The 21,899-nt window shown below is 53.0% G+C and overlaps 7 protein-coding genes across 7 annotated transcripts; 4 read left to right on the top strand and 3 right to left on the bottom strand.

Moving 5' to 3' along the window:
• Window positions 1-1,641: 1,641 nt before the first annotated feature.
• QC763_708340 (uncharacterized protein) lies at window positions 1,642-3,935 on the top strand (the record flags this gene model as incomplete). The annotated part of the gene is made up of 2 exons (XM_062915824.1): window positions 1,642-2,847; window positions 2,909-3,935. The coding sequence occupies exons 1-2, from the start codon at window positions 2,477-2,479 to the stop codon at window positions 3,933-3,935; spliced, it is 1,398 nt and encodes a 465-aa protein (XP_062761824.1). The 5' UTR covers window positions 1,642-2,476.
• Window positions 3,936-4,449: 514 nt separating this feature from the next.
• Window positions 4,450-7,840, top strand: PEP3 (tethering complex subunit; the record flags this gene model as incomplete). The annotated part of the gene is made up of 3 exons (XM_062915823.1): window positions 4,450-5,009; window positions 5,064-7,680; window positions 7,756-7,840. Exons 1-3 carry the CDS (start codon window positions 4,769-4,771, stop codon window positions 7,838-7,840), a joined length of 2,943 nt encoding a protein of 980 aa, XP_062761823.1. The 5' UTR covers window positions 4,450-4,768.
• Window positions 7,841-8,023: 183 nt separating this feature from the next.
• On the bottom strand, window positions 8,024-9,795 carry QC763_708320 (uncharacterized protein; the record flags this gene model as incomplete). Its single annotated transcript, XM_062915822.1, has 3 exons — window positions 8,621-9,795; window positions 8,550-8,562; window positions 8,024-8,485 (listed from the first exon to the last, which is right to left on the bottom strand). The coding sequence occupies exons 1-3, from the start codon at window positions 8,653-8,655 to the stop codon at window positions 8,024-8,026; spliced, it is 510 nt and encodes a 169-aa protein (XP_062761822.1). The 5' UTR covers window positions 8,656-9,795.
• Window positions 9,257-12,756, top strand: QC763_708310 (uncharacterized protein). The gene is made up of 2 exons (XM_062915821.1): window positions 9,257-11,174; window positions 11,346-12,756. Exons 1-2 carry the CDS (start codon window positions 10,950-10,952, stop codon window positions 12,561-12,563), a joined length of 1,443 nt encoding a protein of 480 aa, XP_062761821.1. The 5' UTR covers window positions 9,257-10,949; the 3' UTR covers window positions 12,564-12,756.
• Window positions 12,757-13,841: 1,085 nt separating this feature from the next.
• On the top strand, window positions 13,842-15,698 carry QC763_708300 (uncharacterized protein). Its single transcript, XM_062915820.1, has 3 exons — window positions 13,842-14,196; window positions 14,414-14,898; window positions 14,975-15,698. The coding sequence occupies exons 1-3, from the start codon at window positions 13,954-13,956 to the stop codon at window positions 15,345-15,347; spliced, it is 1,101 nt and encodes a 366-aa protein (XP_062761820.1). The 5' UTR covers window positions 13,842-13,953; the 3' UTR covers window positions 15,348-15,698.
• A 136-nt stretch (window positions 15,699-15,834) lies between these two features.
• Window positions 15,835-19,056, bottom strand: GPI13 (mannose-ethanolamine phosphotransferase gpi13; the record flags this gene model as incomplete). The annotated part of the gene is made up of 1 exon (XM_062915819.1): window positions 15,835-19,056. The coding sequence occupies one exon, from the start codon at window positions 19,054-19,056 to the stop codon at window positions 15,835-15,837; it is 3,222 nt and encodes a 1,073-aa protein (XP_062761819.1).
• Window positions 19,057-20,332: 1,276 nt separating this feature from the next.
• QC763_708280 (uncharacterized protein) lies at window positions 20,333-21,433 on the bottom strand (the record flags this gene model as incomplete). The annotated part of the gene is made up of 2 exons (XM_062915818.1): window positions 20,333-20,900; window positions 21,360-21,433. 2 exons carry the CDS (start codon window positions 21,431-21,433, stop codon window positions 20,333-20,335), a joined length of 642 nt encoding a protein of 213 aa, XP_062761818.1.
• Between the last annotated feature and the right edge of the window lie 466 nt (window positions 21,434-21,899).

Raw genomic sequence — 21,899 nt, 5'->3', positions numbered from 1 at the left:
GCGAGCTGGTGGAGTTTTGTTTCCTTGTGGGAAGGGGGGGTGGTTGGGGTTGCGAACAGGGAGGGGGAAAGCCAACCGAGGCTCGAGACTAATGACTGAGTCCACTTTGGGAACTTTGGGGGAAGGGGAGAGTTAGGAATTGGGTGTGGTTTGCGTTTATTTGATGGAACTCGGGGACATATGGCTAGGTATCTTGAGCCTGTGTTCAGGTTGTTGTAATTCCACAATATGGCTCGAGTATCCAAAACCAAGAGAATGCATAGAGTAGAAGCTGAAGTCGCAAGTTGAGAATTTGGAATCTTTTGTCAAAGGCGGGACCCGATCCAAACTCTCGGGATCTTTGGAAACAAAAAAAGAAAAGCAAATCTCGTTTACAATGCACGCTTGGAGACCTTTGCTGTCGTGGCGGGTTTTGTTTGGATACCGACAACCAGGACGTGTTCGAAGCTCACATGCGAGTTCCAGGGGTGCTGATAGAGGATCAGTGAGCTAAGGTACCAGAACAGCAGGATAACAGTGAGTGTGAGAGAGAGTGAGAGAGTGTGTGTGTGTGTGTGTGTGTGAGAGAGAGAGAGAGAGAGAGAGTTGCCAGCAAAGCATATTGAGAAAGGGGATATCGAAAAAGTTGAGCGAAACCGACAGACGTAAAAAGATGGGATGTTCCCATGGGGCAGGGTGAGAAGAGTGGACATATCGGAAGGGAAGTGCCGCCCGCGCTGTCGGGTCGGAGCGGTTTGGGTTTGGGTGTTACCGGGTTGGAGGGGGTTTAGGAAAGAGGTTGACGATGATCTTTGCTGTGTTAGATCATGGATATGTCAAGAATCGAATGACACTCCGTCCTGATGAGAGAGATACTTTTGAAGTTGTCCGAGAACTAGAAGAGCTAGCCGATTTCTCTTCTCGGGGGCTATAGTCCGAGTGAGTGCATTATGTATGCTGAGAGGTGGAAGCGAGGCGAATAACGGTCAAAGAAGTAAATAGAAAGACACAACAATACCGAACCGCTGCCACGGGTTTGCCCTCTTTCGCCCTGAATGAACAAACCACCTGTCACCTGGTTCTTGGGTGCCGTGGGTGCTTCTTGGAAGGGCCCGTGCTCAACGTCCCAACCCAATGGTTGGTTTCGGTTGGCCCGAGCGTAGTTCCCCACACCCCTGGCAAGGGTTCTCCCGCTTAGTGGTCCGCGAGCGGGGGGGAAGGGATCCCCAGGCGCACTGCTGTTCATCACAGGCCGGGTCCAGGCTCGACAGACTTCGGGTGTGCGGTTGCGGATGGCGGATGCTGTTAGTGATGGAGAGCATTGAGTGTGAGGCACAGTAGGTATCCTCTCATCGATCCGCGATTAGATAGGTACAGAGAGAGAGAGAGTCAGAGTCAGACACAGAGTCAGCCGGGGTCGAGTTGAGCACTGAAAAGAGGATGGAAAGCAAGCACCAAAAAAAAAAAAAAAAAAAAAAAAAGACGGGAACGATTCCGCTCGTTTGGCCTCGTAACGAAGCATCGTAGCGTCGCGGCGGTACCCAGGAGCCAGGAGCCAGGGAATTCTCAGTGGATTCTCTGCTGCATATCGCTAGCGTCAAGAACCGGCCCAGTCCAGATCAAGTCACCCCCCTACCTTTACTTAACCTTACACAGAGAGAGAGCACATCAAGCAGCACACAGCTGCTCCCGCTTCGCTCGTTTGTTTCTGCCCGTCTCGCCTGCACGTTTTTTTTTGTCCCTTTCCCTCTCTCTCTCTCTCTATCTCTCTCTCTCTCTCTCTCTCTCTTCCCTACCCTTCCTTCATTGTCTCTCGTTCTCTCCCCCACCCTTTCATCTGACATCTGACCATGGGCAGGTGGCCGAACCAAATCAACGGTATCGGCGCTTTTTGAACATTCCATCCATCCATCCCGTTTTCGGATCCCATTCATCGCAGCGGGACAAACGGCTTTTTTTCTTTTCTTTTCTTATTTTATCATTCTTGTTATATTTTTGGTTGCCACCTTCGCCCTTGACTTTTCCCATATCTCCGTTCTCGGCACTTGGTGTGTGTGTATCTGTCTGCGAGTGAGTGAGTGAGTGAGTGAGTGTGTGTGTGTGTGTGTGTGTGCCTGTGTGTGTTTGTGGCCAGAGCCGGGTTTGATACCATATCCGCCCTCTCGGCTCTCGCACCCGCAGTTTGCCTCACACGGGGAACAACAGCCGGTTGTGGTCACACATCCCCAAATCCCTCTCACTTGACCCATGGTGGGATCGGCAACAATTAAAACGCCTTTCTCGTTCCCTACAAACAACTGAGACAATTGCGCGCGTGTCGCGCCTTTCGAATCCTACCCTATGCGCCGTCACCTCTACCTAGTCGAGTAGTAGCTTTGTGAGCAGGATATCTTGTCGGGACAACTCTCATGGGGGAAAGCGGCCGAGGTGGGAGGACACAGTCAGCAGTGCTTAGGAAAGGCAAAGGGAGAAAATAGGACAGTGACGAACAGGGGCGATGAACTCGGTCGAGACTATCAGAAACGGAAACGGCTTGTTGCCTGCTACGCACGACGTGCAAAAGAAGGAGGAGTCGCATTGTCGATCGTCGGTTGACAAGAATCCACCACCCTGCACGTTTGGCGAACCTATCGAGGTCGACACGGACCCCGAGACGGAATATCGAGTGGTGGTTGTGGAAGGGGATAGGAGGGTTGTGTTGGAGGTTGACGAAGACGGGGACGAGGACTTGGAAGGAAACGGCTACGAGGAGGAACAAGAGCGCCCGGGTCACGCCCGGTCGGTGTACGCCATGAGCACCTACCCTACCGTCCAACCGGCCCACCAGGTCGAATATCCATTCGAGTATGGGATGGACGCCGCGACAATGTTTGTTCTCCGAATCTCTTCAGGCCCCACATGGGATGTGCAAACTAACCACGACTCGCAGAGACTCGTCCCGAACGCTTTACGCCGAAGATGTCGATTACATAGAAGAATATGGACGAACGTACTGCGGCGACTACTACATGCCGATTGACGAAACCGAACAGACGCGGCAATACGTGGTGCATCAGGTGTTTCTGAAGCTATTCGACCTTGAACTTACCACAGTGCCACTGGACAACCCACAGTACATCCTGGACATTGGGACGGGTATTGGGGAGTGGGCGATCGGCATGGCGGAAAAGTACCCTCGCTGCGAAGTATTTGGGACGGATATTGCGCCTATCCAGCCGACGGACCAGGTGCCGCTCAACATCGAATTTCACATTGAAAACGCCGAGGACGAATGGATAAGACCGATGGATGCAGTGGACTTGGTGCATATTCGGAATATGGACGGGTGTTTTACGGACTGGTCGTTTATCTACAGTCAGGCGTTCATGTGCATCAAGCCCGGGGGGTGGATCGAGGTGATTGACTGGGACGATTTGTTCTCGGATGATAACTATTTGTCCTTCTTTCCAGAAGAGTCAGCGGCGCATATTCTCACCAAGGCATCCATCGAAGCGGCGGAACGGGCTGGACGACCTAGGGGGGTGCATATGAATAAGGACTTGTTGATTCAAGCAGGGTTTGTCGACATCAAGGAGCAGGTTTACGATCTCGGTATTGGGTCGAGGGAGAACGCCAGCTATGGAAAGTTTTGGCTGTTTTCCATTGTGACGGGTATCGAGGCTCAGTGTTTGAGGTTGCTGACCAAGTATCTGGACATGGATGAGAAGTATGTCAGGGGTCTGTGCGATACCGTTTCGAAGGAGACGAAGGCGATTGCGGATGATCCGGACAGGTTGAGTTCGTTTGTGGTCAAGTTGCGTGTCATGGTGGGAAGGAAACCGCTGGTGCCTGGGCAGTGGACGGCGAAGGGGCTGGCGGAGAATGGGGAACTGAATGATTGTAGCGGGGATGAGAGCACGATTGGGGGTAGGTCGGTACGGACGATGCAAAGGTTATCGGACGAACCAATGGGGTGAGGGAGGCAGCGAGATATCACGATGTGATCAAGAACAACGGGGGGAGGACATCAGGGTAGATTGGCACATGTCGGCTTCTTTTTTTATTTTATTTTTATTTTAGGACTGCTGCTGGCTATCACTGTTGGGGGGCTGCTGGGCTTGGGGTTGTTATCTTTTGGATGAGGGAAACGGCAGAGGGACACGAGATTGATGTCCGGGGAGCTGGAGATGGGGCGGGAGTGTGCTCATCATTTTCGTGTTTATTGAGCTGGCCCCATCCCTCCCTCTCTGTTGTTTTTTTTTTTTTTTTGATATTCTTTCTTGAGGGGGAGGACTGGATGGATGATATTTCTTTTTTGTATATATAGATACCCGAACCAACAACTCTATGTATATAGTATTGCATGCAAATCATTTGAGTATATATTGTCCACACGTGGTGATGAATCAGATGACGAACAGGAGCAACAGGAGAAGTTTGTATAGGGGGGTGTCATGTGGGGCTGACCGGGAGCCGGGTGGTCGGTGGTTGGGGTTCCCGTAGGGAAGGGGGACGGAAGCTTGCTTTTGGAGCTATAGGTTCGGGGTACCTTGGGTGCACCTCTGTGGCGGCGCATCACATTGCCGATCAGCGGTGGTGGTGCCTTCTGCAACGCAACAACACAACTCGCTTTAGGTAGGTAGCTAACTCCAACTTTTTGCGACGACGACATCACTTTTCTTTCGGTTGAAGGAACCCAATTCTGGTCAACAAGACACAAACCAACCCCCCACCCCACAATGTGTACCATCTAAAAGCCTAACGGAAACGTTCAAACCACCACGTCTCTCCACCATCCACATAACCCGTCATGGCACTCGAACCAACCACCATCACCACCACGACGAACGGCGGTTTCGTCGCCGCCGACGCCCTCACCGACCTCGCCACTGATACCGCTCTGCCTTTATTCAACGTCGAGCAAGTCCAGCTCCAGTTCCCTATCTACGACGACTTTGTTGCGGGACAGGTAGCCAACAATGTGATCATTCTCGCTCTTTCGTCGGGGCGGATCCTGAGGATTGATCTCAACAGACCTGATGAGATTCAGGGTATTTCTTTTCTCTCTCCCCCCACCCTCTGAGTATCAGGCGCTAATGATATAGACATCCACCTCCCCAAAAAACCCTCCGAATCAGGCATCATCCGCCGCATGTTCCTCGACCCGACCGCCTCCCACCTCCTCATCGCCACCTCCCTCGGGGAAAACTACTACCTCCACTCCCAGTCCGACACCCCCCGCCCCCTGGCAAAACTCCGGGGTGTCTCCATCGAGGCGGTGGCCTGGTCGCCTGCGCTGCCGACGAGTAGTACGAGGGAGATATTGATTGGTGCGGCGGATGGGAATATCTATGAGGCGTTTGTTGAACAAAGTAATGAGTTTTATCGCAAGGAGGATAAGTATGTGAAGTTGGTTTGGAAGGTTGGTGAGGGTGGGCCGGTGACGGGGTTGTGGGTTGATTCCCTGCCTGGGGGGGATAGGAGCGGGGAGGTGAGGAGGGTGTTGGTGGCTACGCGGGGGAGGCTGATGCACTGGGTTGGAAAGGTGGGGAGAAGGGGGCATGAGGGGCACCAAGGGATTTATGGGGGGTTGTTTGAGGGGGAGCAGCCGGTGAGTTTTGGGGATGGGAGGCCGGGGCAGGGAGGGAGTTTGGTGGTGAGCCCGGATGTGGTGGAGCAGGGGGTTAATCCGACGAGGTTCAGGGAGGAAGAGGTGCCCGAGAGGGCGTTTGCTTGGTTGAGTTCGCAGGGGGTGTTTCATGGACGGCTGTTGGTGGATGGGAACACGGGGGATTTGGGGAGCAGGGTTTTCAATGAGGGGAGGCTGTTGGCCAAGGGGCAGCTGACGAATCCGAATGGGGTGGAGGCTGCGGGGGGGAAGAGGCAGGTTTCGACGGATGACGTCGAGGCTGTGGCGTTGACACAGTGGCATGTTATTTGCTTGGTTGGGAGGAGGGTGGTGGTTGCCAATCGGCTGACGGGGGATATTGTCTATGATCAGATTGCGCTGGAGCAGGGGCAGAGGGCGGTGGGGTTGAGCGTGGATGTTCAGAAGAACACTTTCTGGTTGTTTACGCCGCAGGAGATATTGGAGATTGTGCCCAAGGAGGAGGATAGGGATATTTGGAAGATTATGCTCAAGTTTGAGGACTTTGAGGCGGCGCTGCAGCACGCGCGCACGCCCGCGCAGAAGGATGCGGTGGCGATTGCGCATGGGGATCACATGGTGGGAAAGGGGCAGCACAGCGAGGCGGCGGGGGTGTATGGGAAGAGCAGCAAGCCGTTTGAGGAGGTGGCGTTGACGTTCATCGACAACGATCAGCCGGATGCGCTGAGGAAGTACTTGCTGACCAAGCTGGGCACGTACAAGAGGTCATTTGTGATGCAGAGGGTCATGATTGCGGCTTGGTTGGTGGAGGTGTTTATGGCCAAGCTCAACTCGCTGGATGACACTATCATCACGGGGGCGGAGTTGTCTGAGACGTTGAGCCCGACCCAGACGAGAGAGCAGCTCGAGGCCGTGAGGGCAGAGTTTCAGGACTTTGTCACGAAGCACAAGCAGGATCTTGACCGGCAGACTGTCTATGATATCATCAGCAGCCATGGCCGGGAGGAGGAGCTGCTGTATTATGCCAATGTCGTCAACGACTACAATTATGTCTTGTCGTACTGGGTTCAGAGGGAGAGGTGGTCGGAGGCGCTCAAGGTGCTCAAGAGACAGACCGATGCCGGGGTGTTTTACCGGCACAGCAGCGTGCTTATGACGCATGCCGCTACCGAGCTGGTCGATATCTTGATGCGGCAGAGCAACCTTGACCCACGGAATTTGATCCCGGCGTTGCTGGAGTATGACAGGAACTTCAAGGGGCCGTTGAGTCAGAACCAGGCTGTCCGGTATCTGCAGTATGTGGTTAACCAGCTCGGCTCGACAGACGCGGCTGTTCACAACACTCTGGTGTCGATTTACGCTTCGCACTCGTCAACGGACGAGTCCCAGCTCATGGCCTATCTCGCCTCACAGGGGGACGAGCCGAATTTCGACCAGGATTTCGCGCTGAGGTTGTGCATACAGAACCACCGGGTCCTGTCTTGCGCACATATTTACACCAGCATGGGACAGTACGTCCAGGCTGTGGACCTGGCCCTGTCGCACGACAAGATCGAGCTCGCGTCCATCGTTGCCGACCGGCCCATGTCGAACCCCGCGCTGCGGAAAAAACTCTGGCTTGCTGTCGCGAAAAAGGTCATTTCGCAATCCAACGGCATCAAGGCCGCGATTGAGTTCCTCAAGCGCTGCAACGACCTCCTCAAGATTGAAGATTTGATCCCTTTTTTTCCAGATTTCGTCGTGATTGACGATTTCAAAGAGGAGATTTGCAATGCGCTGGAGGAGTACAGCCGAAGCATTGATGCGTTGCGGAAGGAGATGGACGAGAGCAGCCTGACGGCGGCGAACATTAAGGTCGACATTGCGGCGCTGGACAGGAGGTACGCGATTGTGGAGCCCGGGGAGAAGTGCTATGTTTGCGGGCTGCCGCTGCTGGCGAGGCAGTTTTTTGTTTTTCCGTGTCAGCACGCGTTTCACAGTGACTGTTTGGGGAGGAGGGTGCTGGAGCAGAGCGGGGCGGCGAAGGGGAGGAGGATCAGGGAGATTCAGGGGCTGATTGGGAAGGGGGTGGTGAAGGGGGAGAGGAGAGAGAGGGTGGTGAGGGAGTTGGATGGGTTGGTTGCTGATGCTTGGTGAGTTTTTTTTCCGAAGCGGAGAGGCTGAGATGTTTGGCTGACGAAAGAGAACAGTATTTTGTGCAGTGATTATGCTGTTAGGAGGATTAATGAGCCCTTTGTGGCGGAGGGGGAGGATTTGGAGGAGTGGGCTTTGTAAAGGGGGGGGGATTATGATGTCAGGGTGGTGAGCGTATTTTTAACAACCCGAGTGAGGTGTGATGAGACCAAGATGGAATTTATAAGACGTAGAAAGCAGAGAGCGAAACGTTGATACCCTCAATTTATCAAACACCGACCGTTCCCGTCTCTCCCCCTCTGCTCAAAAGCCTTGATGGTGTTCTTATTCCAAACAAGCCCTCCCCTCCCTACTCCTAGTGATCATGAGAATACTAACAATAACGCCATACAACCCCAATACCTCAGCAAAGATGAGGATGAGGACCATGCCGGTGTAGAGCCTAGGCTGCTGGGTAGACGCCCGGATGCCCGCGTCGCCGACGATGCCGATGGAGAAGCCGGCGGCGAGACCGCAGAGGCCGACGGAGAGGCCGGCGGCTAGGTGGAGGAATGAGGTGAAGAGGGGGACGGACTCGGTCAGGGAGGAGGATACGATGACTGAGATTACGAGGCCGTAGATGGAGAGGATTTGGGACATGATGGAGGGGAGGGTGTTTTGCATGACACGGTCGGGGCGGAGTACGCCGGAGGAGAAGAGCCCGGCAGAGGACTTGGCGGTGCCGTAGGAGGCGCCGAAGACGGTGAGGATTATGGAGAGGGCGCAGCCTAGGGCTCCGAAGAAGGGCTAGAGGGTAATCAGGGGGTGTTTTTCCTTTTATTTTTATTTTTTAAAGGAGGGGGAGGCTGACGGAGTAGTCTGGGCTGTTGACGGATGGAGGTTAATTGGGTGTGTATTGGGGAGAGGAGAAGGGAAGAATACCATCGATCGAGGTCTCTGTAGTGTGCTTCGTCCATGTTTGCTGTTATCGTCCTCGTTGTAGCAGGTAGTCTTTAGCGGGAGAGAGAGAGAGAGATGTGGGATTTGAGGTTCGTTGGAGTTGGGGATATCGTGATAGCTTTAATCTTGTCTGTCATGTACAAAGATTGATTGATGATGGACAAACGCAATGGCTCAAAGGCAAAACCAGCTCTCTCCTCTTGCTATTAATACCAGCTTACCTACCTCTCCGTAGCTACCTCTTCACAGCTGAACATCAACTTTGCGAGACATCTAGGCAGCACAATAAAAGGGTTTCCTTCCTCCAATCTATACGTGTGTTCCAACGTGGAGGTTCCTTTGGGTCGCACAGGCCGCGAAAGAGAGCAGCTGACGAGTTCATGTTGCTTGGCGATGTCTTGCGGGCGGAATGAACTGCGGTTGGGGATACATATGGGGGATGTGATTGGCGTGTCAGATGTGGCATTTTGACAGCCGACAGAAATGTCCGATGTGAGACGGGAGGCAAGCTGTCGGGATTGGGAATTGGAGGTTGGGTTGCGCAAGATTCTTTTATGTATGGTATGAGAGGGGGTGTAAGTGAGTGAAGTTTACCTACCCAGCATTTGATGCCCCACAATAAATCTTCAGGCTTCCCCGGACAATTCAACAACGGCCGCTAATAACAGCAGAAACAACACCATGGGTATTAGCCCCAACTCTATCCTCAATGAGCGCTTTTTATATCTCGATTGCTGAGCCAAAGAAGAGCATTTCCAATCACCCAGCTCCCTCGGAGACTAGTCTGGAGATGGCCTGAACGCGCTTTTATAGCTTTCACAGTCAGCTATGACCCTGATGTCCACGCAACCACACCCACGCAGCGCATTGCGCACAGATGGGCTGTATCAGATCTGGTCGACGTTTCATCTGCTTCCCCACGTCGTTGAAAGCTTCCCAGGAACAGCCCATCCGGACGATCCGGCCGCTCACTAGTATGATGACGAAGACGTGAGGGGCACGGGATAGCCCGGCTACCCAAAACGGCCTCTACCACACCTCTTCTCCACAGACTTGAGAATCCGGGGTCCTTCTCCAAGGAATTGCGATGGAACCGGCCGCGCGTACACTTGACAATACCCTTTGTTTCCTCATGGTTGGAATGTCGGCCCTTCTTGAGGATTATCTCCTCAACGGGACAAACGGGTGAAGATATCGGAAAGCCAATCAGCGCAGGGCTGAAGGGCTCAGTAGCGAGACATGCTAACATCGACGCTAAATATTTTCCTGGGTCGCAATGTCGCAGATCTTCAACGACACAAGGAAGGAGAAGCTGCCAAAGATCAATGACCCGGACATGGACATTGGCATCCGTCATGATCCTGGTCCACCAGATCCTCAACTTTGCCTGCCTCTCTGCCCATCGTTTCAGTCTGAACGGTGAAGAGAGAGCCAAGGCGAGTGAAAGAGATGGCACGCAATGCATCTCACCCGCCCTCTCTCTCAAGCCAAATCGGGCCCCCGGTTCCCGGCTCCTCTGGGACTCTGGGAGGGATGATCGATGATGAATTGGACAAGTGACTGATGAAGGAGCCCAGTTCCATCTCCGGAACCTCTTCTCTTTCTGTCTTCTTTTCCCAGTTGTGTATGGTTCGCTAGTTCTGGCTTGGGTCTCGCTCGTTCCTTCTTTCCTGTCTTTCCCTTCCCTTCGTCCCTTCCTTTTCTTTGACCCCTCGCCCTTTTGCGGGCAATTTTATTTTAAACTTTTCTCTTCTTTCTGTTTTTGGCACATTTACCTACCTTAGCAGGCAAGGTAGTTGCCACTCGGCCCCCTCCCTCTTCGACACCAAGAACGCAAAGAACAAGTCGTGCCGGCTCGGGCCTTGGCCTACGTCCACGAGCTACCCACACTGCCGCACGTCGCGTTCTTGGGAAGGAGGAGTTTGCTCTTATAACCTTTTTAGGTCCTTGCGGTTGCCGAGCACAAACGGGTTTGCGCTTTTGCTCTTTTTCTGAACGTCTGTTCGCCGGCCGCTATCCTGCTGCCCTTACCAACCACTCGGGACCTAAGGAGAGACAGGGGACCTTGACGAAGGGGGGCTTACATATAGTCACTCACTCTTTGGTTTTTTTTATTTTTATTTTTTGGGGTTTTCTTTTTGTTTTTTTTGGGTGAAGTTGTACCTCATGCTGCCATTATAGCAACTACTGCAATAAGTGGTTTCTTGGAAGCGATTGTTGGGTTTGTTTGTGTCGTTGGTTGTTCGACTACATTTTTATACTCGAGACCCGAGACCATACACCCATTTTTTTTTTCGAGAGCAACGGAAGGATGAAGACAGCCACTCCTCTTTTGGCTGTTGCAGCCTCGCTTGCGGGTCAGACGATAGACGCGCTCTCTTTGCCATCGACGACGCCAACACAACAACAACAACGAAGAGATGGAAGTGGACCGAGGGTTGTGGGGATGGATATTCAGAGGAGGACGCCCAAGAACCCATTACATCGAGATCAGCTAAGAAAGAGAGGGAGCGTGGAGGTCGATTTGGACAATCAGGTACGTTCCTTTTTTTTTTCTTTTTTTTTCTTTTTTTTTTTCTTTTTTTCTTTTTTTTTTTCTTTTTTACTTGTTTTTTCCTTTTTTTCTTCCTTTTCTTCTTCTTTTCTTTTTCTTTTTTTTCTGGTGTCGAATAATGTGTCAGGATGGTAAACACTTACACGTTTCTAGGAAACCCTCTACTTCATCAACGGCACAATCGGCACCCCACCAAAATCCCTCCGTCTACACCTCGATACCGGCTCGTCCGACCTCTGGGTCAACACCCCATCCTCCTCCCTATGCACCCAGTCCTCGGCGCCCTGTAAATACGCCGGCACTTACTCGGCCAACGGCTCAAGCACGTACGAGTACATCGGCTCCTGGTTCAACATCTCCTACGTCGACGGCTCCGGCGCCTCGGGGGATTACGTTTCCGACACCGTCACCTTTGGCGACGCCACGCTGGACAGGTTGCAGTTTGGCATAGGATACTCGTCCAACAACGCCCAGGGCATCCTCGGGATAGGGTACCCGATCAACGAAGTCCAAGTCGGCAGGGCAGGAATGAGACCTTACAACAACCTCCCCGCGCAAATGGTGGCCGACGGGCTGATCCAAACAAACGCTTATTCCCTGTGGCTGAACGACCTCGACGCTGACACAGGGAATATTCTGTTTGGCGGTGTCGACACGGAAAAGTTTGTTCCCCCGTTGATGTCCCTCCCGGTGGAATCCGAGGCGGGGGTGTACGCCGAGTTTATGATCACGTTGACGAAAGTCGAGCTCGGCTCGGCGCAGGTAGGCGGCGATCTCGCCTTGGCTGTGCTGTTGGATACCGGCAGCAGCTTGACATACCTCCCCGACCGGATGGTGCAAGATATTTTCAACCTTGTCGACGCGCAGTACGATCCTGAGGCTAACGCGGCGTATGTTCCTTGCTCGCTTGCCGACAATGAGACTGCTGTTTTGTCGTTTACGTTTACGGAGCCGACGATCAATGTGGGGATGGATGAGCTTGTGCTCGACCTTGTGACGAGCTCGGGGAGGAGGCCGGTTTTTAGTGACGGGACGGAGGCGTGCCTGTTTGGGATTGCGCCGGCGGGGGAGGGGACGAATGTGCTGGGGGATACGTTTTTGAGGAGTGCGTATGTGGTTTATGACTTGGAGAATAACGAGATTTCGTTGGCGGCGACGAGGTTCAACAGTACGGGGACGAGGGTTGAGGAGATAGGGAAGGGGGAGGAGGGGGTGCCGGGGGCGACGAGGGTGGAGAATCCGACCAAGGCGACGGAGGGGTTGGATGGGCCGAATGGTTTGGGGGGGATAAGTGCTGGGAATAAGAGGGGTTTGGGGGTTGGGGTGGTGTGGTTGGTGGCGAGTATGGTGGGAGTTTTGCTGGTGGTCTAAGGGGTCGTATCTTTGCATTTTGATGGCGTTGTTTGGTGGTCAGGGGCAGGATCTTCTGGTTTTCTCGAGAGGGGAAATGGGCGTGGCGTTCGGCTTGGGTATGGGTTGGATTTGTTTGTTGGGTAGACAGCATCTGAGGGTTTTGCATTTACATTGGGTGTGGGAGAGGGGAGGTAGATCAAGTGAATTCAAGATTTTGAACAAACAAACATTGACCTTGTTATTGAGTGTGAAAAAAGGTAAGTGGAAGAAAGGGACAGAGGTGTGTGATATAGATGTGCATCATTGCTGGTTATAGGAAAGCAACGTTGGAGAAAGAAGAAAAAGAATAGAGAACGGCCGAGTTATTTTTCGAACGCGCGCGTCTTGGTATTTTGTCTTCAATGGGGGAAGAACAAAAAGGGATTTCTTACATTTGATTGATGGTCATGTGGTAGCCGTTAAGCTACCAAGAGGGCCAATCAACTAGATGCAAGTGATGATTTTGGGAGGATTTAAAACATCTTATATGGTCGTAGGAGATATCTGGCCAAAGGTATCCAGGTATCTCGTTCAATGATACAAGCTCTGGATTCACACTAACGATTACAAGCTCGACTTATTCCTCAAACACAAACGTCTTGCAATGTAAGATGAAAATAGCATCCCAGCAAAAAATTAAAAATATGGATGCAGAAAATTGGGTTAATCGCCTTTGAGCCATGCAATGGCGATCAACCAGATGCTGAGTGAGTGTGAGAGGCTGGAAAAGAAAAGATAAGATAGACACATCGCTCATTGGCTGCGCTTCTCAGGAGGTCAATAATGGAGCAACTGAGGGAGAAGCATTTCTTGGCATGCTGTCACTGGCGAGTGGAATTCCGCCATAGAGAGGTCACGTGGTGTCGTGTTTGTAAGTCGCGCGAGCAGACACGAGGGGATACATGGTCACGGCTTGATGACATTATATTGAGGTCTTGACGATTTTATAAAAACCACAGTTTTACCAGACCATCTTCCTTCATGCCGAGATAACAAAGGCTGCTCTATCACTTGTGACCAGTACCTAGCAGACATGGCCAACAAATAGGGACGATTGGCTAAAGGTGAAATGTAAGAGAGAAGAGAAAGGGGAGAAGGGGTGATGTAGCCAGCTTTTAGGCTTTTGAAGAGTGAGCAGGCAGCAGTCCTTTTGGCGGTCGAGATGACTCCCAGGTCCCATTGCTCCTACCCAAAGTTCCAATGGAAAGCCTCAGTGGAATCCTGCCCCTTTTTGGCTTTTGCTTGCGCAAACTCTGTCTATGATAATAACCTTCCACCAACCCTCTCCAAGAATTAATCATCCTGCAACGTTCATCCAGCATTCAACAACTACTACTCGGCATACATCAACAACCTCATTACCAACACAATGGCCGCCCCGAAACCAAACATCGGAACCTTGGACGCCGATATCGCTTTCCATCCAGGGCCCGAGGACACCGTCAGCGCCCTCCGATGGTCTCCCAAGGCAGACCATGTGGCCGCCTCTGCTTGGGACGGCAGAGTGTATATCTATGATGCAACAAACGTCGCCGGCGGCACAGGTTCCATCCGCCCTGTCACCGCCATGAACAACAACCTCCGCCCTTTTCTCGATTGCGATTTCAACCAGGTAAGTTTTTGATGAGTGAGGTGATGCATCTATTCGCCCACTCGACCGGATCGAGATTATCGAAGACCGACTAGGAGGATGCGAGGAACATCCACGGATGTTGATGGTGATATGTGGAGGAAGCAAATATGCGTGAACATATATAAATTGGTGATTTAAACAGGCATGTACCACACAACACTGCGCTGTCCACATCCGCTAACCTGGACCCCAACAGGAAGGGAAGATGATTGCCGGTGCCTCGACCGACGGAAAAGTCCACATCATGGATCTCAACGCGCCAGGTCAAACCATGACACTTTCCGGTCATCAAGCCCCTGTGAGGACCGTCCGTTGGGTGGACCTTCCCTGCGCCGGGAATTCGACGGGTCTGCTTGTTTCTGGGTCATGGGACAAGACACTTCGGTTCTGGGACAAGCGGCAACCCAACCCCATCGCCACCGTCAACCTCACCGACCGTGTATGGGCCATGGATGGGTCCGGTACGACCCTCGTCGCGGGGACAGCAGACAACAAGATCCACATCTTCAACCTGGGAAAGATGACACAGAGCAGTGCCATAAGACCCACGATGGTCATCGACTCGCCTCTTGTGGACCAACAAATCAGATGCATAGCTGTCAAACACGGTGGTCAATACTGGGCGGTGGGAGGTATTGGCGGAAGGGTAGCTTTTGGAGCTACCCAACCTAACCCGATGAAGTATACCCCCCTCTTTCGGCCCCCTGGCTTCGCTCTACGCCTTTTACTAACCGGACCTTGTTTTATTCGCTTTTAGGTCAGGAGTGACTTTCTCGTTCAAGTGCCATCGTGAAGTGTCGAAAGAATCAAGCAAAGTGACGAACGTGTACGCCGTCAATGACCTTGCCTTTGCCAATTATATTGCCCATCAAAATGGCTCAACGGCGAGGATCGTGATGGCGACGGCAGGTCAGGATGGACAGGTTATGGTTTGGAATGTGACTAAGAAAACTAGACTGATATCGTATCCGTCTCCCGGGGGGAGTATCACGGCTTGTGGCTTCAACTGGGACGCGACCATGTTTGCGTATGCGGTTGGGTATGATTGGGGAATGGGGTGTGCTTATAACACGCCGAATTATCCAAGAGGGTTGGCGCTGCGGAGGGTGGATTATTCGTGGTTTGCTTAGGAAGAGGGTGGAGGCAAAGAGAAGGGGTCAGCGCTGATACCTTTGAGTATATCGTTGATAGGTATGGAGCGTCTTTTTCTTTTGTGTGCTTATGGCTGGTGTTTTTATGTGTTGGGTGGGTATTGGTATAAATAGGGATTATGTTGCGAGGGGGAGGAAAAATGGAAGTCTTGGGGCAGGAAAGGTGGTGTTGGTATCATGACAGGAAGGGAACACAACTTGTCATTCATTAGGTGTTCAGTAGCAACATCGTGATGAGCGAACATAGCAACAGAACTGCCTTTTCAGTTTGACGTACAGTCTATTAATTATATACAATCCCGTTCGTTACATCAACTATACACAAAAGAAACAAGACCCTTTTCAGGTTCCATACACCCCCAAGTACCAAGCAGAACTTTTTGACTCCTGCCGTGATGTGTGTACAACCAATCAACCACCTCCCTTCTCTCTCTCTCTCTCTCTCCCCATCTCGTCCCCTGCCCCCTTACTCAGCCCACCCAAAAACCTCCCCAATCGCCACCGTATTTCCCCTCAACCCCAACAAACTCACCCCCAACGCCACCAAATCCACCACAATCAACACCACCCCCGCCGTCGCGAACCTCGGCATAAACACCCGATAAAGCATCAGATGCCTCCTCAAATGCCCCGCCCACATCATACTCATCCACCCCTCCACCGCGAAAAAACTGACAAACGCCCCCAGCTTTTTGCTCGTCTCCGCCAGTGCACCCTTCTTCTTGGGTGACGCCTTCCAAAGCACCAAGAGGGGGACGCAAACCGTGGCGAGAATCTGTGCCGCAAAGGTGTTCATCGCCACTGCCAAGGGTGACCAAGGGTAGCGGACGGAAAAAAGGGGGATGAACGCGGAGTCCCATTGAATGGTCGACAGCACAGCCTGATGGCCCGTCTTGAAAAAGTGAAACGAGCCCAGGATCGCGAGCATGACTGGTCCGATCGGGGTTGCAGACAAAGAGTTCGAGTCGAGGATTTCAACGAGGGAGAGGATCTGCCAGAATAGAATGGCCAACGCGCCGCCGCCCATGGGTTTGGAGAGGAGGATTAGGGAGACGAGGAAGTTGAGCGGGAGGAGGAGGTACCGTGCCCCGTGCGCGTTGCCGTAGCCCAAGATCGCGACCTGTGCCCGGGTGGGTGTTGATTTCGAGGCTGAGGTGACGATGCTCACGCAGGGGGGCGCCCACATGAATGCTGTTGTTCCTGCTACAAAGGCCAGGCCGAGGACCATCTGGGCGGTGTAGACGGAGAGGTTTTTGAGCTTTTTTTCGGGCAGGCCAGAGATCCAGTTCCCGTTGTCGGCTGAGTCGAGGACCCAGTAGAGGGCTGACATGAAGAGACCCGTGCGGAAGACGTACCCGATCCAGGCTGGGGCTAGGCCCTCGTAGGAGCGGGTGGGTTGGAGGTAGGCTTTGATGATTGTGGGGAGGATCAGGCTCACCGCGAAGGGGATGGCGAGCTGCCAGAGGGCAGAGGTTGACGAGGTGGAGGAGGCGTAGTAGGTTGATGTGCAGTAGGGCATTTGCTCTTCGCGGCAGAGCTTGGAGGCGGAGGCAAGGCGGCCGAGGACCACGAAGAGGACCGAGTGGTAGATGGCCATGTAGCGGTCGGCAAGGGACTGGATTCGCAGGGCGGAGAGGGCTGTGACGAAGCCAAAGGTGGTGATGAAGAAGAGCAGAATAGAGTCCTCCCAGATTGTGTACGAGTTGGAAGCGAAGCCGATAGACTGGCTGAGAGTGAACACTGCTGCCATCCACCCCCAAATTGTGGATGGAACAAGAGTCCGGAGGGTCTCCTTGATTTCGTAAAGCGACACACCGACAGTGGCAATGCTGGTGAGGGCGGCCATGGCAGCACCGCGGTAATAGTCGCCCGTGCCCTTGAGGTAAGCATGGAGAGCACCGCCAATAAGGCCCGGAACTGCGCCAAGGAAAGCAGCAGCAACAAGTTTCCTCTCGAGAACATTCTCCAACGGCAGCTCCGAGTCAGGAATGACGCCCATAATCTCCAGGCTCTTTTCAGCATCGTCCAGCTCAGGGTCATCAACAGCCTCATCATCCTCGGCTCCCTTGGAGACGTAGACTAGCAGGGTAAGAACACCGAATCCCATGACGGCGATTCCAAGAATCATGTTCTTGATATTGAACTGCGCCCAAAGGCTCTTGCAGCGAGCCAGAGTCTCCCTTTGGTACTCGGCAAAAGCAGAATAGACAGCAACCCAGTTGCCCTTGGAAACCAGACCCTCAGCCTTGTCCCAAAGATCAGCCGGCGAGCCGGGGGTAGAAGCAGGTTCCTCAGTCATGCCTCTGGCAGCAAAATAGGAGGCCTGATACCGTTTGACACCAGCAGCCGCAACCCTTTCAGCCGCAGCCAAATTATTCCAAGAATTGCCGCGAGGACCAGCAAAGACCTCCTCGATAGGACGCCCCAAATTATTGAAAGGAATAGGAATACCCATCATCAGCGCCAAAGTCGGCACTAAATCAATCTGGTTCACCGGCCTCTCCACCGCCGTAGCCGGCGGGACCGCAAACTCAGGCTTCGTCCTCCCAAAACCCCCCTTTGGCGAGTACATCCAAAGAGCCGCCTGCACCTCATCATCGCTCTCCCCCCCATGATCCCCCTTACTATCCATCCCGTGATCCCCCATCACAATCAACACCGTCCTCTCGTCAATCTTCCCCGCCAAATCCCTCACAAACCCATCCATCTGCCTCAACTTCCTCCCCATCTCGGGATGCTCAGGCCCATACCGATGTCCCGCATGATCCACCCCTAACAAATGCCCAATCACCACATCCCACTCCCCCTTCCTCCCCTCCTCCATCAGCGGAAAGATATGCTCAATAACCCCTTCATCCACCGTGTGCAGATCCCACACATTAAAACTATCATACGGCCTGCTCAGATTCCCCTCAAAATACCCCGGAAAAAGACTCTCCCAAGTGTCATCCCCCAAGTGCACCACCCTCTTCCCGGCCCCCCTCAGCTGCCCCAGCAAATTATCCTCCTCCACCGCCGTCCCCGAAAAGCTGCTCCCCACATCAATAAAAGTAGGCAGCGTCCCCGTCGTCAACCCCTTCAACCTCTGCAGCGTACTCGTGGGCGGATCGGCAATAAACGGCCGCAAAAAAGCCTTGTTCGGCTCCCGAACAGCAGTCTCGTACATGAACGGGAACCGGTTGTGAAACTCGGCGTTGTCGTCCACGGGAACGGTAAAGTCATATCTCAACGCGTCGATTAACACCACCACTGCCTTGTCGAAGGTCTTGGGGTGCCAGCATCCTCCTTCTGGGGTCCCCTTTCCTGGCCAGGCCGGCAAGATCCCCCCTTCTTGCCCTGCGGGAGAGACGTCGCAGAGGGATTTATCGTCCAGTTGCAGTCTTGTGAGGAGGAAGCCGCTGGTGAAGTACCCCAGCCCGACGAGGTGGATGGCTAGCATCCAGACCCAGAACCCGGCCGTCCATGCCCAGCGGGATTGGTACGCCTTTTTGCGGCGACCTTCGAGGGCTGCTCGTCGGAGTTCGCGGAGCTTGATCTCGTCCGTGTTGTTGGGTTCTACGGCGGTAACGGCTTTTTTGGTCGCATCTTCCGCGTCCTTTTTGCGCTTGGCGGCGTCCCATTGGGATTTGAGCGTCTTGTAATCGGGGGCGGGAACCGCTTTTTTCGGGGTTGGTTGGGGTGGTGGCATTGTGAAGGGTTATGGTGGCGCTTTCGCGCGCCCGCGTGTCGATGTCGTCGTGGGGTTGTTGTCAGGGTAAGAGATCTGATAGAATGCGATTAAGGGGTGATGGGTGGGTTATACGATTGGATGTCGAATTGCGAAGAGTTGAAGAAGCAAAAGAAAATAGGTTCAAAGATAAAGAACGGGTGAGATCTCCCACGTATCGAGGTTATTACAACAAAAAAGAGTAGAGCCAAAGAAAAAGGCCGTCGACAAGGCGAGAGGATATGGATCTTTTGTTCAACGAGACAGGTAAGAAGAATGCGCCATTTGAACGGCGACGAAATGCCAACTGGCAAGCTGTTGATTTTTGGAGCTTCCAGAAAGCAAAACCATCTCCACAGCTTTGTTTGGCAGCTCCTCCTCCCCGTGTCTCCCAGCAAATCCTCAGGCCGTCGTCATTTGTTGGCGCAACTACCCTAACCCTTGATTTACACATGCCACCTCCTGAATCAGCATCTAGACCGATCCAATAGGAGAATTATGATCATCATCTCGCCTCGGAAGGAAAACAACGCTTCCTTTCGGCAAGCATGGAAACCTGGAAAGCAAAGCAACAAGCGAGAAACGTCAAAACAAAAAAAAACCGCCGGGGAGTGCTCGGCCCCATACCAGCATCCCACAAACGGTCGATCATGGGCAGTTGCGAGACCGTTCAAAAACGCCCGCCTCGCGGCAGGCATCGTATATTTAATTATACAATACTAGAATGTCCGAGATGACGGTTAGAGAAATGCCACAAACCCGCCATCGAAACGCTGCCCGATCAGCAATGCACCCCAAGTATGTACGTTGATCCACCCACCGAAAAACATTGAAAAAAAAAGAGTACTTCATAATGTGTGTGTGTGTGTGTGAATGTACGCGGTTGCTACCCGTTGGCACCATCATAGCATCTATCTATATAGCGGGCACATCTGGTGTGCTCCCCCCATGCTCCCGTTAAGCCAGCCTGCGCGCATCAGGTCCTCTCCAAGCTGAATTGTATCGAAAGTGTTTGGAAGCTGGGTGCCCTCAGCGACCCTCGAATTGAATAAATAGACAAGTGGAAGAAAACAGCAAGGCCGGTGTTTTCTGCAGAAGGAAGGTATGTATGGTATAATTTTCGTGCCCGGTCCCGTTTTTCTCACAAACTCCAGTCGCCCGTCAAATCATTAAATAGTCCGGCTCGTCGTTTGTGTGCGCGAATGAGCCTTCATGTTTGTTGTTGGTTCCCATTGTTTGAGTGGTAACATGTTGTAGTTTAGCGGAACTCCTTCTCCTTGAGTCCGCCAATCTTCTCAATGTCCACCGAGTAGAACTGCGTGCTGTTTTCCTTCTCATAGGCGGGTAGTTGTTCGTCGTTGAGGGGCTCGAGGCCAACGGTGGTCTCGCCAACACGGACGACGACAACACGGCCGCTCTTTGGCCTGCCTTGGTCGTCCTGCTCGTCGGGGAAGGTGATGTGAATCTGGGGAACGTTGTCGGGGGAGTGGGGAGGCGATCGGGGGTTGGCAAGCATGGGCGAGGCGCCATTGTTGAAGACGATGACGCTTTGTCGGCCGTTGCCGGTTTCGATGGTGAGACGTCTGTGGTTGCCCGACTTCTTGACATCATGGTATTGGGGGAGGGTCTCGTCCAACATCTGCTTCTGCCTCCGCATCCTCCGCATCAGCACCAAAAGGGAGAAAGCCAGCAAGCCGCAGAAAGTAAGAGCGAGAAGTGCGATGAGGATATCGACGGTTGTCTCGTTGTCGCCGGTGTCGAGGCCCCGGCGGACGATGTGTGTGAATGAGTCCATTGTGGTGGTTGTGGTGAGGGTGTTGTGAGACCTAAAGCCAGATGTAAGGAATGTAAATGGCGGTCGGTATATACGAGCTGCCGGGAGCTGTAGAGAGAGAATATTAGCGGTGTTGTAGATACATATCAAGTAGATCAACTTCAACTCACAACCGCGCGTGTAATTACTTTTACTCTACTTCCTCGTGTTGTGTCACAGGGACTGCATCAACAAAAATGACTGGACGGAACGGCTGAAAGAATGAAGCCGATACCAATAGGGTTTCCCTGAGGGCGGGAGGAGTGGTGGAAAAGAGAGTGATCGAAAGAACGACTGTGTGAAGCAGTCCCCAAGCTTTGACGTCGACGATGAAGGAAAAAGAGGAGATGGACGAGACGGCCAGGCAAGGCGCGAGGCCTGGCACAAGTAGTTGCGGTCAGCACTGCCTTCAGGGGATGTAGCGAGCGCTAGCGAAATCAACGCCATGTCCCGATTGGGATGAACCACTCACAAGGACTCCACCGTAATCAGGCACGCACCAATAATGTCTCTCGTATCCGGTGGGCCCAATCTTGGAAGCGCCATACCCCTGCTAAGCGGTTCGCTGAAAAGGTGCGGAAACGTCGTGCTGGAGGTGGGTGCGCCGGTGAAATTGTGTGGGGTTGACAGTTCATGTTGGTCCAAACACGATCTTCACCTCAGCCATTTCGAGATGAGAGATTATCAAAACAATGCCTTGATTATCACCATCCAACGGGCCACGGTGTTGCCGGCAGCCGACAACCGGCCAATCTCTTACATATATATATGAAAGGTTCTAGAACCCGACACCCTCTCCACCTCGCTGTCGCCAACCCGGCTCTTCTCCCTGACAGCCCGGACCAAAGTTTGGCGCCTCTTCGACAATGCTACCTCACCAGGAGCACACCCCTATCGCCAGGCTGACTGCCTTCGGCGGCAACCTCACACCTTGCCAAGGTGCTGTGAACAGCTCAGAAAGATCGGAACTGTGATATGACGCCACGGTGATCTCGAAGTGCCATGAATATGT

Source organism: Podospora pseudopauciseta (genome assembly GCF_035222475.1).
Source record: "Podospora pseudopauciseta strain CBS 411.78 chromosome 7 map unlocalized CBS411.78m_7, whole genome shotgun sequence".
Taxonomy (NCBI): Eukaryota; Fungi; Ascomycota; class Sordariomycetes; order Sordariales; family Podosporaceae; genus Podospora; species Podospora pseudopauciseta.
This window is presented reverse-complemented; position numbering and strand designations above follow the sequence as displayed.